This window comes from Erpetoichthys calabaricus, chromosome 10 (assembly GCF_900747795.2).
Source record: "Erpetoichthys calabaricus chromosome 10, fErpCal1.3, whole genome shotgun sequence".
NCBI lineage: Eukaryota > Metazoa > Chordata > Cladistia > Polypteriformes > Polypteridae > Erpetoichthys > Erpetoichthys calabaricus.
Genome location: NC_041403.2, coordinates 36659889 through 36675736, shown reverse-complemented (window position 1 = coordinate 36675736; position 15848 = coordinate 36659889). Strand labels below are relative to the sequence as shown.

General features: G+C 38.5%; 2 protein-coding genes across 5 annotated transcripts in view; one reads left to right on the top strand and one right to left on the bottom strand.

Annotated features, from left to right (window-relative positions):
* selenoj (selenoprotein J) overlaps positions 1–4185 on the top strand; it is a 32529-nt gene extending 28344 nt beyond the window's left edge. Inside the window, exons 9-10 of the mRNA XM_028811097.2 lie at positions 584–723; positions 3571–4185. Coding sequence (XP_028666930.1) covers positions 584–723; positions 3571–3672 — 242 coding nt within the window. The 3' untranslated portion in view covers positions 3673–4185. The remainder of the gene's footprint in view (positions 1–583; positions 724–3570) is intronic.
* Positions 4186–4555: 370 nt separating this feature from the next.
* The window catches only part of slc25a24 (solute carrier family 25 member 24), a 57872-nt gene continuing 46579 nt past the window's right edge, over positions 4556–15848 (bottom strand). For all 4 annotated transcript variants that reach the window (XM_051933099.1, XM_051933100.1, XM_051933098.1 and 1 more), the window contains 4 exons: positions 14598–14765; positions 14290–14440; positions 8779–9852; positions 4556–8723 (listed from right to left, as the gene is read on the bottom strand). In XM_051933099.1, coding sequence (XP_051789059.1) covers positions 9671–9852; positions 14290–14440; positions 14598–14765 — 501 coding nt within the window. In that variant the 3' untranslated portion in view covers positions 4556–8723; positions 8779–9670. The remainder of the gene's footprint in view (positions 8724–8778; positions 9853–14289; positions 14441–14597; positions 14766–15848) is intronic.

The window sequence follows — 15848 nt, the reverse complement described above, 5'->3', positions numbered from 1 at the left end:
TCCTCCACCAATTTCCAACTAACCTGGCACAGCCTTAACTGTGTTGCAATGAGGAATGGACAAATCTTACTTGAAAAATTAGTAAATACTTACAAAAGCAACTTGCTCAGATAGCCATGAGAGGCTGATCAACTGGTTGGAATGCTTATAAGCTGAAATGTCAACAATTTTCTAAAGGTTTGGAAGTCTATTTTTTGCAGTACTATGAAAATCAGCGACACATAGTACAAATCAAAATCCGAGGTTCTAACGATCGTTCTGTGCTTACCAACGCAGTGAGAAGTGCTGAAGTCTCATTGCTCCGTGTGGCCTTTGCATGTTTTCCCTGTGGGCTTTCCCAAGATACTCTGCATGCCAAGTCACAGACATAATATTAAGAGGAAGCTGTACACTGGTCTGTTGTAAGTGTGGTTGGCTTCTGCTATACATCCAATGACGCCACAATAGCCTCCAGCTCCACCAACCCATTGAATGGACATTATGTTTGGCTGAAATGGAAACCTCCAGCCTCATGACCCCTCCAGGTTGAGCAATGGGAGATTGTGCATGTTTGTGATGACATCAGTTGTTTCCTTCATTACAGCCTTACCTGGAGCATTCCAGGCAGCAGTCCATGGAGTTTTGACGGCAAACGCTTTTGAAGAGGGCATTCGAAACACCATGCGCTGTGGGGGGTGCTCCTGTAGCCGAGGCTCATTCATTGGGGCCTGTCTTGGTGCTCAGGTACACCCGAGTTTACTGTTCTTTTTTGGGTTATTATTTTCCATGAACTTCTTAATGCTCATAAAAAAGAAGGAATAGAGAGAAATGTTCTGTGTACTGGAAAAGTGTATGCACTTTAATGGCAGAAATAACATTCTATGTAATATTCCCCCTTGGGGATTAATAAAGTATCTATCGATCTCTAAAGAAAATTTAAACAATGTATGCAGAATAAAGTGTTGAGGTCAGTTTGATTGATTAGCGTGTTTGTTGTGTTTGACACAAATGAGGCTCTTTTATGGTAAGGTAAAAATATAGTTAGCGGCAGGTAGCTTTAATTATTAATCCAAGCAAGTGACCCCACTACCCAAAATGCACTGTAAAGTGACTTGTATTGCTATCACAGTGGTATCCATCTTACACAAGTAACTTAACCTATTGAAGACTTCATTTACATGTGCCATATAAAAGTGAGTCAGAGGCTGCTGCCGTGTGCTCCTGCGATTCCCACTCATGTCGTCGGACCTCCCTAGAGACTCAGTCCAACCAGGCTGCAGCTCACCCAGACAAAATTAGTCTTGCATCATAGGGGTGTACGTGTGTAAGAGCTGAAGAGCAGTTAGAACTTATCCAGAAGTACAATGCATATAATAACGCTACAAGGAATCAGGAGCACAGCAAGCAGCAGAGGGGCTCGTCTGGCTGATGTCTTGTGTTTTTTTTTTTTTTCCTACCTCAACAGATTGGGGAAAAAAAAAGAAAAGGAGATTTGTGTCTGAACTCTCCGGACCCGAAAAGCAACCATATGGCAGCAGCAGCAGCTTTATTTTAATAATACCATATTATTGGCTGTCAGAAATGGAGACAAGCTCGTGATACATAGGAAGTATGAAACTGTGCTGGAAAATTGTCACAAAAGCTGGGTAATTAGTTAAGCCCTGTGATTTCTAGTCATCAAGGCAGACATCCCTTACGCAATGAAATCAGATGCTGCAGTCATCAAATTTGACATCCCCTCCGACAAGTCATGTAATGTGCCACCAGCTTTAGTCAGCTGGGAGGAGAGAGATCTTGCTGTCTTGCTCAGCACATTTAAGGTTTACTTTAACGCAGCTCTCTTTTTATCTGCTCTGTAAAGCCAACTGAGAGTGGATCATGAGGGCTGCAGGGTTAACACAAGACTCATGGGAATTAAAATGAAGCGGTCTACAGGTAAGCACACCTGCCTTTGTCTCGGTCTTTGCTGAAGGTGCAGGGACCTGGTAGAGGTGGTAATAAAAAGGACTCCTGTAGAATTTCAGATAATCACATGCAGTGAACAGAAGAGGCCCACGAGTACAAAAATCTGAGATCATCAAGGCGGCCGTCTCTTTACCGACATGGTAAAAAAGCACAATTGCCTGCTGTTCTCGTAAGATTTTTTGTAACAGAAAAAGTTAACTACTGAAAATTAAAACTAATGAAATGCACTCGGCATGTAACAGAAACCAGAGGACAAAGGCATGCAAGAGTGCAAACGAAACATTTAGCATAACTTTTTTTTTTTTTGCTTATTTCGCCTTATACAATTACTTGTATTAGGAATTTGTTAGTTTTCGCATACCCCTTGGGGTCAGAGCGCAGGCTCTGCCATTGTACAGCACCCCTGGAGCAATTGAAGGTTAAGGGCCTTTGCTCAAGGGCCCAGCAGAGTAGGATCTCTTTTGGCAGTGACGGGGATTCAAACCAACAACCTTCTGGATACCAGCACAGATCCTTAGCCTCAGAGCCACCAGTTTAGTCTTTCTTGAGCCAATGTGGCATTACATGACTTCCACTCAGAGCAGATGTCAAACTTGACCACTAAAGTTGCTGATCTCGTTACCTGAACATGTCACACTACATGGCTGATAATCACAGGGCATGACAACTTGTGCCAACACCATGACGCCTCTCTAGCACAGTCTCACATCTATAGAGGCTGTCGGAGCAGGCGCTCTATAAATTTTTTTCTAGGCATAGCAAGTTCAGCTGCAATCTCAGCCCCCGTTTCCCCCCCCCACATTTATAAGTCGTGGTACGCAAAACTTGCAGCATCAGAAAGACAAGCTTCTCTTTTGTCAAGTCCAAAACGTCTGTTGCTTATTCCTTGTAGCTACATTATGCTTCCAGATGAGCGCTATTCGATGTCCGCTTTCACACACACCAGCCCAATGACTTTATCTGGGTGAGTTACTGGGAACGTTAAACTACACAACTGGGAGTCACAGGAGTGCACAGCGACTTCCTCTGACGTGCCAACACTATTTAAATGAAGTCTGCGACTAAAAATCACTTGAAAAGAAAGTTGTGTAATGTGGCAAGGCCTTTGATAATATAGCGAGGCTAAGTACAAGCACACAAGGGATGCCTCAATGGGTTTAAACAAGCCCTGTGTTTTTGACAGCCACCCCCCTACCCTTGATTCCCAAAAACAAAAAAAACGGGGAAACAATGGTACCAAAAAAATAAATAAAAAAGAGCACTGCACCTCTGAAATCAATGTGCAGGTTACTAAAGGAACGTTTAGCAGACATGCATACAGTGTGTGTTAATCAACCATGGAGGCTCTCTTAACCATCAATAAATTTGAAAATGTCAATCAAAAAAATAAAACAAAGAAGCTTTAAGCTACTACTGTATATGTTGATATCCGGGCAGGTGTCGGTTACTTACTGTATACCGTATCTCACTCCTTTCAGTAGAAATGATGGTACTTGTGCACATTTTCATGGTTTCTTGTCATCAGTCCGTTTCTTTGTTAACACCACCATAGCAGTCCGATACGCACACGTCATTCAAATGGATTCAGCCTGATAATCACAATGCTATTTTTTTTTTGTGTTCTAGTGTGGTTTGAGTGGAATTCCAGATTCATGGAAGAGCAAAACTGATCGATATCCAGCATTCCTCGGACTTGCCAAGAAGATCTTTGCAAAAGAAACCGCGTAATTCTCCACTGTGCTGTCATGAATAATATATTAGTATTTAGATCACTAAGATAGGAGCACATTTCTAGAAATCATTCTGGCCTACATATTGTTTGTGAAGCTCAATGTCATTAACCTAGTTGCATGTTCTTTTAAAGTTTAATTTGGCTTTAAAAATAAAAGCAGGCCTGTGAATTGTGAATACACTGCACGTCAGATTCTCTAAAGCTGCTGGTGACTTTGACAAGAATAGCCAATGAAGGTTCTCAGTTAAAGGTCTTCTGGTGAGAACGTGATGTACAATTCTTATTCTGTCAGGCAGCAGGTGAGCTTCATTGTCCTCCTTTTCTGGTAACATTTAGCAAATTTGTGTTTTACCTATCATTACATTTAAGGCGGCTTACTTCTATGTAACACTTTTTAATATGATGGTGCAAACACCAGGCGTGTGACCTTCCTGTCTGTTATCTTGTGAACTGTACGGTGATGGTGGCTCTATCCCTGGGAGTGCAACAATAAAACTGACTAGAATGTGTCTTACTGGGGAGCATCTTTTATTTTGTACCAATGGTACGTTGACACATTTTGCATGCTAAAATAAAAAAAATGGCAAGAATATCAAGAACACTGAAAAGAATATTTATCTTAGTCAGTAGAATGATCACAGCTTCTCAAATGGCACAAAGACGCTTGCTGGAAGGTTGGCCCTACGCTGCAGTGCACAGCTTTTAACAGTTAAGTATACAGTAAAGATGGCAACCCTCAAGAACTGGTAGCTTTTAGATGGTACAGAATCTACTAAAATCTCAGAACACGGAAATCGACTGTTCTACAACTCTTGAAACTTCCTGTAAAAGAGTTCAACAAGATGAGTTGATGGTGGAAATACAACAACACTAGAGGTCGCATGACAAGAAAACCGTTTAATGATTTAGACATACATGCTATTGCATAAAAAGGCAATTGGAGAGTGCAGTTCCTTAAAACATAACATAAGCAGAGTTTACAATCCATATAAAGCAAAGGATGCACTGTAAAAAGTTTCAAATTCCATTTAATCCATAAAATGTCATTTTACACTGAGTGGTATCTTCAACTTCCGCAAAAGTTATAAAACCAAAATTAAATCCAGGCAGGTACCATACCTCCTTAAAAAGGGGTTCATATTTAAATTGACTAAATCAAAAACCTACTGAGAAGGATATCAAACTCGGGGCCATTCATGTCACATTTATGGATAATTCTTCACTGGTTACAAACTCAATGCAACCATTAAAGAACACAGTAAATCCACTGCTTGAATTAAACAATTGTAAATGTGGCATAACATTTAATTTGATGTTAAGACTTAATTATATTACAGATTGATTATGCAATATTACCTTTACACCGATTACTGCCCTTACCACAAAATAATATAAGAAAAAAATTAGAAAGTGCCAAAGGAAAAGATCAATTCCTCCTCCAGAGACTGAAACAGCTTTTCTGATTGCCAATGATTACATTTCCTTTCTTCTGTTTTTTGGGCCAGAAAACCTGGTGTTGTGTTGTCCAGTTTCATCATGATAAAGCAGAAACGGGAATCGGATAAAAGGCCATCGTGTTAGACTGGACAATCTGTTAAATGGATCCAACAGACATTTTTATCTATCTGTCTAAACAGAGAGAGCTGGAGAGTGATGACGTTACATGCTGATTAGCATACGAATTACCGGACTCTGTGTATGTGACAGTACTGATCCTACACACCTATTTACCTGCATACGACATCTGGGTGTATATAATAAACAACATGCGGACCTCCAGTCCCCTCAAGATCGAGGTTCCACACCCTGTAGCTCCCTCAGTACCAGCAGGTTGCCGCACTGCACATGCTAACACGTAATCGGCTTTGGCAGTTTGCGTCATGTTTAGCAGATGTTGCTGCTCTTCCTTTCCTCCCTGCTATGTCACCTTTTCATAAGATTGCCATAAGAAAACAAAAAAGGTGAACCACCATTACTTCTCGAAGGTTGCCATGAACCACACTTCATGCTTCACCAGTGCCTACCACGTCATCAGCTTTCCATAAGACCAAGACCCAGTGGTTCATGAGGAATTGCAAGATAGATGGGGCACAACCATGTATCTATATCTATCTAGACAGACATATATATATATTTAAAATATATATATTTTTAGGGCTTGGAACAGATTAAAAAAAAAAACTCATACATGTATATAATTAATCACATCTAACATTAAAATGTAATTAGAAAATGAATACATAAAATGAAGTAAATAAACACTGAATCACAAAACTAATGTAGAATCAACACAAAGGAAATAAAAAATATTAATGGCATAGTTTGAACTTAAAACAGTGACCTTAGAACTGAACTTTTAACAAAATGCTACGTGAGGAAGTACAACCTGAATCTGAATACATTCCTAAAGAGAGAGGGTGGGAGGTGGGGAGGCTCCCTGCGCTGATTGCAGGACGTCGCCACACCGTCCAAAGTGCTGTGTCTGCAAACGCCAATCTCCAAGCTGCTTTTTTTTTGCCCCCTCATCCCTCCACTTTAGGATTTTTTAGGTTACAAAAAGTGTGCCCCCACAGAAAAATGGCTGGAAAACCCTGCTCTACTTACACCTTTGCTCCTAGCACGCTAAAAAAGATCTCCGTAGCTGCTGCCTCACGTAAAAACTGACACCGTGCATTACTTGGATGGTTATATTGTGTTCTTTGCATAAATTAGAGAAGATCCTGCAAACTGGAACAATGGGTAGAGATAATCATTACAAATCTGTTTCGTCAGATGTTTTCATTATATTGGGGCATTCAGCACTGTAAGGTACCTGGCAGACAGCGAGTTAAATATGGAAGTTCTAGAGACTTACTTTGGTTTTAGTGTCACTCATAGTTAACTTATTTGGCACATACGTAATATGACATTGATTCGACCTTCTTACAGAAACAAGAAAAAAAAAGCGTAATTTTTACCTTCACAACTTTTCTGTAGCATTGCACCAGGACTGCTGTGACCCCCTGCACTTACGTTAGTATGCAGAAAATCAAGAAAATTGAAACTCATCCATCCATCCATTATCCAACCCGGTATATCCTAACTACAGGGTCACTGGGGTCTGCTGGAGCCAATCCCAGCCAATACAGGGTGCAAGGCAGGGAACAAACCCTGGGCAGGGCGCCAGCCCACCGCAGGGCAAAACTTGAAACCTGTAAATGAACATTTTACTTCACGACATTTTTAAAGGTACAGTAGTATATAAATATGGCACTGGGTGTGTATATAATTCTTTAGATCAAACTTACTATTGTTTTGGAATGTAAAATAAAAAAAAATTAAATGAAAATGCCACCCTGACCAAAGCACTGCCTGAGGCATTTGTCTCGTGGCCGGCCCTGAATGCAACAGTATTTTTTAACGCATTAAACAGGCCATATTAATTGCAAAATGAACGTGTCAACTTTCCCAGGCCTAATAAATGTATATTTTATATATATGTATAATATAGGTGTATATAGTATATTATATACAGTATACATACAGATATATAGATGAGATTGTGAAGCATTTGTAACCAACAGTTTGTGCACATGAAGGCTGAAGGATGAAAATGCTTATTATGTACTGCACAGGGCACAAGCCCTCAGTGAATACTTTGGACAGCATGACAATCGAAGCCATGTTCATTGGACATATATATACACAAATATATATATATATATATATACAGTATATAATGAGAGAGAGTGAGAGAGGATGTTTTCTGTTGTAGGTAGGTCATTTTCTCTTGTGTTTTTAACAGTGTACTTATAGGTAGCGTACAGTGCTTATCACTGGATACGGTTTCACAAAATAAATAAATAAATGTGAATTTCCCATTGGGATTAATAAAGTATCTATCTATCTATCTATCTATCTATCTATCTATCTATCTATCTATCTATCTATCTATCTATCTATCTAAATAAAACCTAAATTGAACCGTGGACAGATTTATGCTGATAGATATTAAAAATGTGAAGTACTACTAGAAATCTGAAGTAAGGCATCCTTGTGTTCACCTCAAGAAAAGGCAGATCTTTGGTATGGTATAAAATGTGTTTAATTAGGATGGAAAATGTTAAGGCAACTGTTGTGCATAGCAGGCCTCAGACTACATGGATATCATTACAATTGTTACTTCCATTTAATTCCGAGTATCCAACCCCACAGCAGTTTTTTCAGTGTCTTCCCAAATATAATTTGATAAAAATGACACATGCAGCATACATATTTTTGGCATATTTATCCTGAGTTTAGCAAGAAGCGGAGTATGCACGACGTAATAGAAATTCTAAGTTTTATACATCTATCCATAAACACATCCACACAGTATAAACAGTGAAGCCCTCAGAAGATGCACAGGCACACACTAATAAAGCAGATTTTATATGTGCTGTAGCTAAGATTTGGCTCTGACTTCTTTTTCCTCCATTGTATTAGGATTCATAATTAATAGAGGGCTATTAAAACAATGCAGACCTAAAAGACTGGCAGAGACAACACCAAAGTATGGTGAATTTTGATAACTTGTTCTTTCCACTACCCTTAACTTGATGGTACAGCTATCTCTAATTTCCCTAGAATAAACTACCATTCTTCAGTATTTTGCAGGATTTGAAGAAAATTTACAAAACAATGTCTAAAATAAAAAAAGTCACATCAAAAAACAATCCTACTTCACAGATTTTTGCAAGAATAACTCTTTTCTAATATTGTTGTTATCTAGTAACCAAAAAACGTAAAATAGCCATTTCAGTCACTTGTTCGCATACACAGCTGAAGTTAATGTGTGTGGCACTGATTAGGAAAGCCTTCATAGTCTCCATTAGACAATAAAGAGTTACTTTTTTCCAGTGTTTTCTAAGTATGCAGACACTTAAAAGAGAGCTAAGGATGATTTTACAGAAGCATTTCCCAGTCCGGGTTCTGGTCAAGCCCAACATTAACTTCTTTTAGAAAGTACTGAACCAAAAACCACAAGGTTGCTTGTCCAATCCCTCCAAGTAACCCACTTTCAGTTTTTCTAAAATATATATATATATATATATATATATACACACACACACCCACATACACACTATATATATATATGTATAAATTATCCTAGGTATCTAGGATGGCACTATATAGAATAAAGGTTGGCTAATAAATGAAGATTTTTCTTTCTTACTTCAAGGCCTGCTTCCTATCACTCAACAGGTTTATTTGCCTTAAACGTCTGATCAGAGCCGCTGGCTCAAATGGTGGGCTTCGCAGACGGTGAAGAGTAACGGAACAGGCAGAGGACAGTACAGCGGTTAGCACGGCAGCCTCACACCTGTAAAGACCCAGATTTGTATTTCTGTGGATTTGGTTTCGTTTTCCTAGTATCCTTGTGTTGTTTCTTTTGTGTGTTTGGGGAACTGGAAATTCAAAGTTTGAGCAAGTGAGTTTTGCTTATGAGGGTGTCTGTAATGGCTGAGGTCTGTTCCTACCCTGCAGCCAATGCTACTGGTTCAGAAATAGGACAGGGGACATGTCTGAATCCCAAAAACTGTCATTTTAATGAAACAAATGGTGTGATTAGTTAAGAAATAAAGTAAAAGAGCACAAGCATGCACTGTGAGGACTGAAAGCTAGAGATGCCGTTTCTGTAAGTTCATATAGTGCCTCGCTATAGAAATCAACCCTGAAACTGATAACAAACCTAAGCATACTCAAGTTCACATAAATGGTATAAAAAATAACATATAAAATATATACCCGAGCTCTTTACAGAGTGTCTAGCACAGCACCGAGGTATTGTTTTATGATTATAACCTAAAAACAGTTTACTTCTGTAAAAAAATAAGTCAGCTTGCCAAGATGTCAACTGTCTTTCAAAATAATCAATGGCACAAAATAAAACTAATTATTTCAGACATAAAACCAACATTCTGCTGATCTTCTTGCAAGTGTTTGTCTGTTTGTAAACTACAGTATTCTTGGGCTTTATTTTGAAATCCCCAAACCAGTCTTCATGTATTCATACACGACATAACTAATGCTGACTGCAGGAATAACTTTCAGAAAATTGGGAGCTATGCCTCGGTAAAGTCCAAAAAAGCCTTCCTTTACTATGATTTTCTTTGTGAGGCTGACCATGGAAAGTTGAGGTGCTCCTTCTACGGATGCTGAAAAAAAAACAAAAAACAAATTTCAATTTTTTTTAATTTAAAATATCATAGAAAAAGGCAAAGCCTTTGTACAGTTATCGCTGTTTATTTAATTCCACATTCAGTGTTTTCAAAGTCGAACACAGAAAAAACAGGAATGCTTTTATGGAGAGAAGGACTACTTCACTGGCCATTATTTGTTTAGATAGTAATTAGAAACTTGTAACAAGTCGTATTTTCCCTGTGGCACCGTTGAAACAAAGATGCTTCCTAATTCCCTGCGCTTTAAAAGAAGCAGGACAAGGCACAGTGTTTTTCGTTAACATTTGACATCACTTGTGACCCATGTCTGGAATTTTCCTTCATGTCTCATGGCCTTAAAGCATTACAGACACCTGCATGAGAAGACGCCAACAAAGCTGGTCAATCCAAAATAACATCAAGTCAACTTCTGAAAGTCCAACTGTCCACCATACTAGCTGGTAACGTATCCCATGGTGTCTACTCTTCTCTGGGTGAAAAGAAACTTTCTAACCTTTGTGTGAAATCTACCCATAGGTTGGTGTACTCCCAGATGGGCTTGAAGTGGAGAAGGTCAAACTGATTGTAATGGCTTTTACCGCACTACTAGCACGCAGACTTGCCTTGCTTAACTGGAAAAATCCCAACCCACCCTTTATAAGTCAGCGAGTAACTGATGTGACCCAGGGGTGGGCAGAGTCAGTCCTGGAGGGCCGCAGTGGCTGCAGGTTTTTGTTCCAACCAAGCTTCTTAATTAGAAAACATTCCTTGACAATAATTTAATTTCATGGCTTGTTAGTGCTAAATGGAGAAATGCTAGTTTCTTTTGTCATTTGCATCTTTCTGCTAATTAAAAACCACAAATACGGCTGTTTAAGACTAAAATGAGCAGAGAGGGTTCAAAATCTTAACGAGCGAGACCACTAAAATGAAGCAGAAGTGTTACGTGAGCAATAAGGGCTTCTTATTAAGCAAATGGGTGGGAACAAAAACCTGCAGCCACTGTGGCCCTCCAGGACTGACTCTGCCCACCCTGTTCTATTGTATTTGAAATTGAAAAAAAAATGAAATTCAAAACTTTTTAAAAATATGGCAAAATTTAATTAATTCAATTCTAAAATAAGCATTTATATTGGGGAGAAAAAGGACATTTTCCCTTTTTTTTCTAACTAATTTTGCCCATGCTGCTGGCTCTCCTCTCTTTCTTTTTTAACTTTTTCCCCTTATCTTCTTTCTTTTTCTAGTTTGACTATAAAGTCATTTGTTGTCTAAGTTTAACTTGATTCTATGCAATGTTACTTTCTTCATATAAAATAAAAAAACAAAAAGAAATCTACCCATAGAAAATTTTCACCATGTTCTTAAGGAAGAACTCATATTAAAGTAACAGCTTGGATCCACTATACTAATTCCCTTCTCTTTTAAACACTTCAGTCGTGTGCCCTCTTAATCTCCATTTGCTAACTTATAAAGACCCAACTCCTTCAATCTCTCCTCATAGCTCATGCCTTGGCACTGGACTCTCTTTAGCGCTGCTATTGTAACATGGAGAGAGTACTAGCAGCAGGTGAGAGCTCACTGGTATGTACGGTATAAGAAGAATCGCCCTAAACTCATGTGCCCTGTATTGGGGTATATAACCTAACTGCCTTTTTAATTACTTCTATACACTGTCTTTTTCCATTCTAAAATAATATTTAAGAGCATAAAAGCTACATAATAACAGATAATCCAGTGAAATATTCACTCAAAACAGCAGCATAGCCACTGTGCTCCCCCCAAAAAAGAAAACAAAAAAGTACAACACTAAACTTCAAGAAAACACACAATCTCCTTCTATATCTGCTACACTCTTCAGGTACAGCCTCGTCTACACTCATGCCAGGCCTCCCCAAGACTGCCAAAGACCACAAGTTTCACAACAGGCTGTTACTTTCCTTTGGTCCAACGAGAAAGGCACAGCCTGTTGCAGGTTTTCCAACATTCTGAGAAAGTGTAGGTGCGGGATTAAGTATTTTTTGCATTGCGTTATTATCTTCGGTGGACATTTTTGGTTAAACAAAATCTGTTTAACATGATGTATGAATGTTTGTTCGATTACAATAAGTGTTTGTTACTCTGAAAAATGTGTTACTTAGGTATTTGACCTGTATACAGTATACAGTGGGGCAAAAAAGTATTCAGTCAGCCACCAAATGTGCAAGTTCTCCCACTTAAAAAGATGAGAGGCCTGTAATTTTCATCATAGGTATACCTCAACTATGAGAGACAAAATGAGAAGAAAAATCCAGAAAATCACATTGTCTGATTTTTAAAGAATTTATTTGCAAATTATGGTGGAAAATAAGTACAAACAAGCAAGATTTCTGGCTCTCACAGACCTGTAACTTCTTCTGTAAGAGGCTCCTCTGTCCTCCACTCGTTACCTGTATTAATGGCACCTGTTTGAACTCGTTATCAATATAAAAGACACCTGTCCACAACCTCAAACAGTCACACTCCAAACTCCACTATGGCCAAGACCAAAGAGCTGTCAAAGGTCACCAGAAACAAAATTGTAGACCTGCACCAGGCTGGGAAGACTGAATCTGCAATAGGTAAGCAGGTTGGTGTGAAGAAATCAACTGTGGGAGCAATTATTAAAAAATGGAAAACATACAAGACCACTGATAATCTCCCTCGATCTGGGGCTCCACGCAAGATCTCACCTCGTGGGGTCAAAATGATCACAAGAACGGTGAGCAAAAATCCCAGAACCACACGGGGGGACCTAGTGAATGACCTGCAGAGAGCTGGGACCAAAGTAACAAAGGCTACCATCAGTAACACACTACGCTGCCAGGGACTCAAATCCTGCAGTGCCAGACGTGTCCCCCTGCTTAAGCCAGTACATGTGCAGGCCCGTCTGAAGTTTGCTAGAGAGCATTTGGATGATCCAGAAGAGGATTGGGAGAATGTCATATGGTCAGATGAAAAAACTCTACTCGTCGTGTTTGGAGGAGAAAGAATGCTGAGTTGCATCCAAAGAACACCATACCTACTGTAAAGCATGGGGGTGGAAACATCATGCTTTGGGGCTGTTTTTCTGCAAAGGGACCAGGACGACTGATCTGTGTAAAGGAAAGAATGAATGGGGCCATGTATCGTCAGATTTTGAGTGAAAACCTCCTTCCATCAGCAAGGGCATTGAAGATGAAACGTGGCTGGGTCTTTCAGCATGACAATGATCCCAAACACACCGCCCAGATAACGAAGGAGTGGCTTCGTAAGAAGCATTTCAAGGTCCTGGAGTGGCCTAGCCAGTCTCCAGATCTCAACCCCATAGAAAATCTTTGGAGGGAGTTGAAAGTCCGTGTTGCCCAGCGACAGCCCCAAAACATCACTGCTCTAGATGAGATCTGCATGGAGGAATGGGCCAAAATACCAGCAACAGTGTGTGAAAACCTTGTGGAGACTTCCAGAAAATGTTTGACATCGGTCATTGCCAACAAAGGGTATATAACAAAGTATTGAGATGAACATTTGTTATTGACCAAATACTTTTTTTCCACCATAATTTACACATAAATTCTTCAAAAATCAGACAATGTGATTTTCTGGATTTTTTTTCTCATTTTGTCTCTCATAGTTGAGGTATGCCTATGATGAAAAGTACAGGCCTCTCTCATCTTTTTAAGTGGGAGAACTTGCACAATTGGTGGCTAACTAAATACTTTTTTGCCCCACTGTATCTATTAAAAGGTGATCAGACGTGCTAGTAAGAACTTAACTATATTCAGTACATGTGACAATACTACTACTACTACTACGATGACTACTAGGTGCTAAGCTCAATAGGTTTTACAGCTCATTAAGCTTTTAATGTATATAACCTGAAGGAAAATAAAATCTGGTACTTTTTTTCCCCTTTTATTTCGGACAACCTTTGTAATAATCTGCTCCAAATATACAGCCAAGATAATTACTACCGGCAACAGAGACCTTAATAATAGTATATCATAAACACAGGAAGCGTCAATTAGTCTTCAGCTGCTTGTTTGGAGCCTTTATCATGTAAAAATTTTACAATAACTATAAGAGTGCTGCAAAGTCAAGTTGATCAGTACAAGCAGACATGATAAGAAAGTGACACCAAGAAAGACATTTCATGTGGCTATTAGTGCCTGTCTTGTTTGGAATAGGGCCGACGAATTCTGAACCTGTACACAATATCTTTTCAAATGTCATTAAAAGTCAGATTCCTGAAATGCACATAACAGCAAATGATATTTTTTGACTGCCCAAGTTGTACTGTGACTGGGAGCACCATTGTACATGTAACTGGTTATACATATATGGTTCGATTTAAGGGGTGATTAAGTGTTGATCTTCAAAAACAAAGCATTCTTAAAGACAGCAGAAAAAAAAGATGGCAGTTTAGATTTTGAAGCTTACCTTGTGCTTGCATACGAGTTCTGATCAAAGCCAGGGGATAACTAGCAAGCTGGCCACAAGTGCTAGAAATAGTACCACAACCCAGAAGAACTAAAACACCAGGATTTGCAGAATCTTTAGCGTAATGTGTCAGCCATTTATTCTTCAAACCCTGAAGAGAAAAACTTCACAGTAAAATGGATAAATTACATGTAGTAAAACTAAGATGTACTATAAATTTTAAAACAACTGAAAGGTATTAGCTACAAAGAATCAATAGATGTATTCTTATATAATGTAAATCAGACTGGACAAGATATAATAAATACCTCATAAATTGCCAGATCGATGCCTGCATAAGGTATAATGCCCAGAATGTTGGGAATGTAGCCTTTATAAAAGGCCTTTACACCCTCTCTCCTCAGAATCTTTTTAGCACAGTCAAACATGCCTGAATACTGGCCAGTTTTCCTGAGAGTTAATCTAGTCTTCATGACCTATAAGAGAAAGACAAAAGAATTGTTTTCAAAAATCCACATTGTGTCAAGTCAGTATAAATATGGATCCATCTATCCTTTCAAAACATGCTAAATTATGGAAAAACACATTTTAAAATACATTTTCTGATGTTCCTGTTTAGAAGGTTCAGTACAGAACATTTAACAGGGTTAATTATTGACAAAAATACACTGAAAGCAAAACACCTAACGTGTATGTGTATGTAAAGTATGCTTATGTTTCACTTTTAGAATGTTAATAAAAATCATTTTGCCCTCAAAATCCATACATTAGTTACAATTAAACAAAATGCACATTACATAATATCTCACATGTAAGCCTTGTAAAGGTTTTGCAGCATCTCTTATAAAGGCACAAAGCAAGAGGAAGGGGAGAAAATGACATGATCTATAAATGCTTTTCCACTTTTCTTCCTAGACAGGATAAGAAGACATCGGTTGACAACAAATGATGTCACTTCCTCCTGTTCACTAGACCTGCCCATTATGGCTCACTGGGATAAAAGGATAATATGGGCCGAAAGTCGATTCCCTTTTTAATCTGACTGAATTTAAAATTGAAATCATATCCTTATAGGCAAAAATGTCAATCAGTAATACAAAATAAGAGAAACAGTTAAGTCAATCCATGCTACTTTTTTAATAGTGGAAATGGATTTCAAGTGTCCTGGCACTCTCCAAACTAACTTTGGGAATGCCAAGTTACAGTATATAGCACATAGACACACAGGTATATGATCTAACAGTTACACTGGGGCTTTCTGAAATCATGACTGATGTTTGTAAAAATGGCTTTTAACCAATAATTATACAGAATATTTAATATTTAAAATTATATATGAATATTAAGTATATTATATAAAGTTTATTTAAAATTTATTTTTTAAAATACATGTAAAATGTGCTGAGCACTGTTCGGTTCTCTAATACTGATAAAAGTTAATCATGGTGAGTGTAAAACCTGTGATTAAAAAAAGAGCAAATTAGCTTTCTTTTGTTTTGCTTGAAAATCGTTGGTATAGCGCACACAGAGACGAGCTTGTGAATATTTGAAAAGTGACG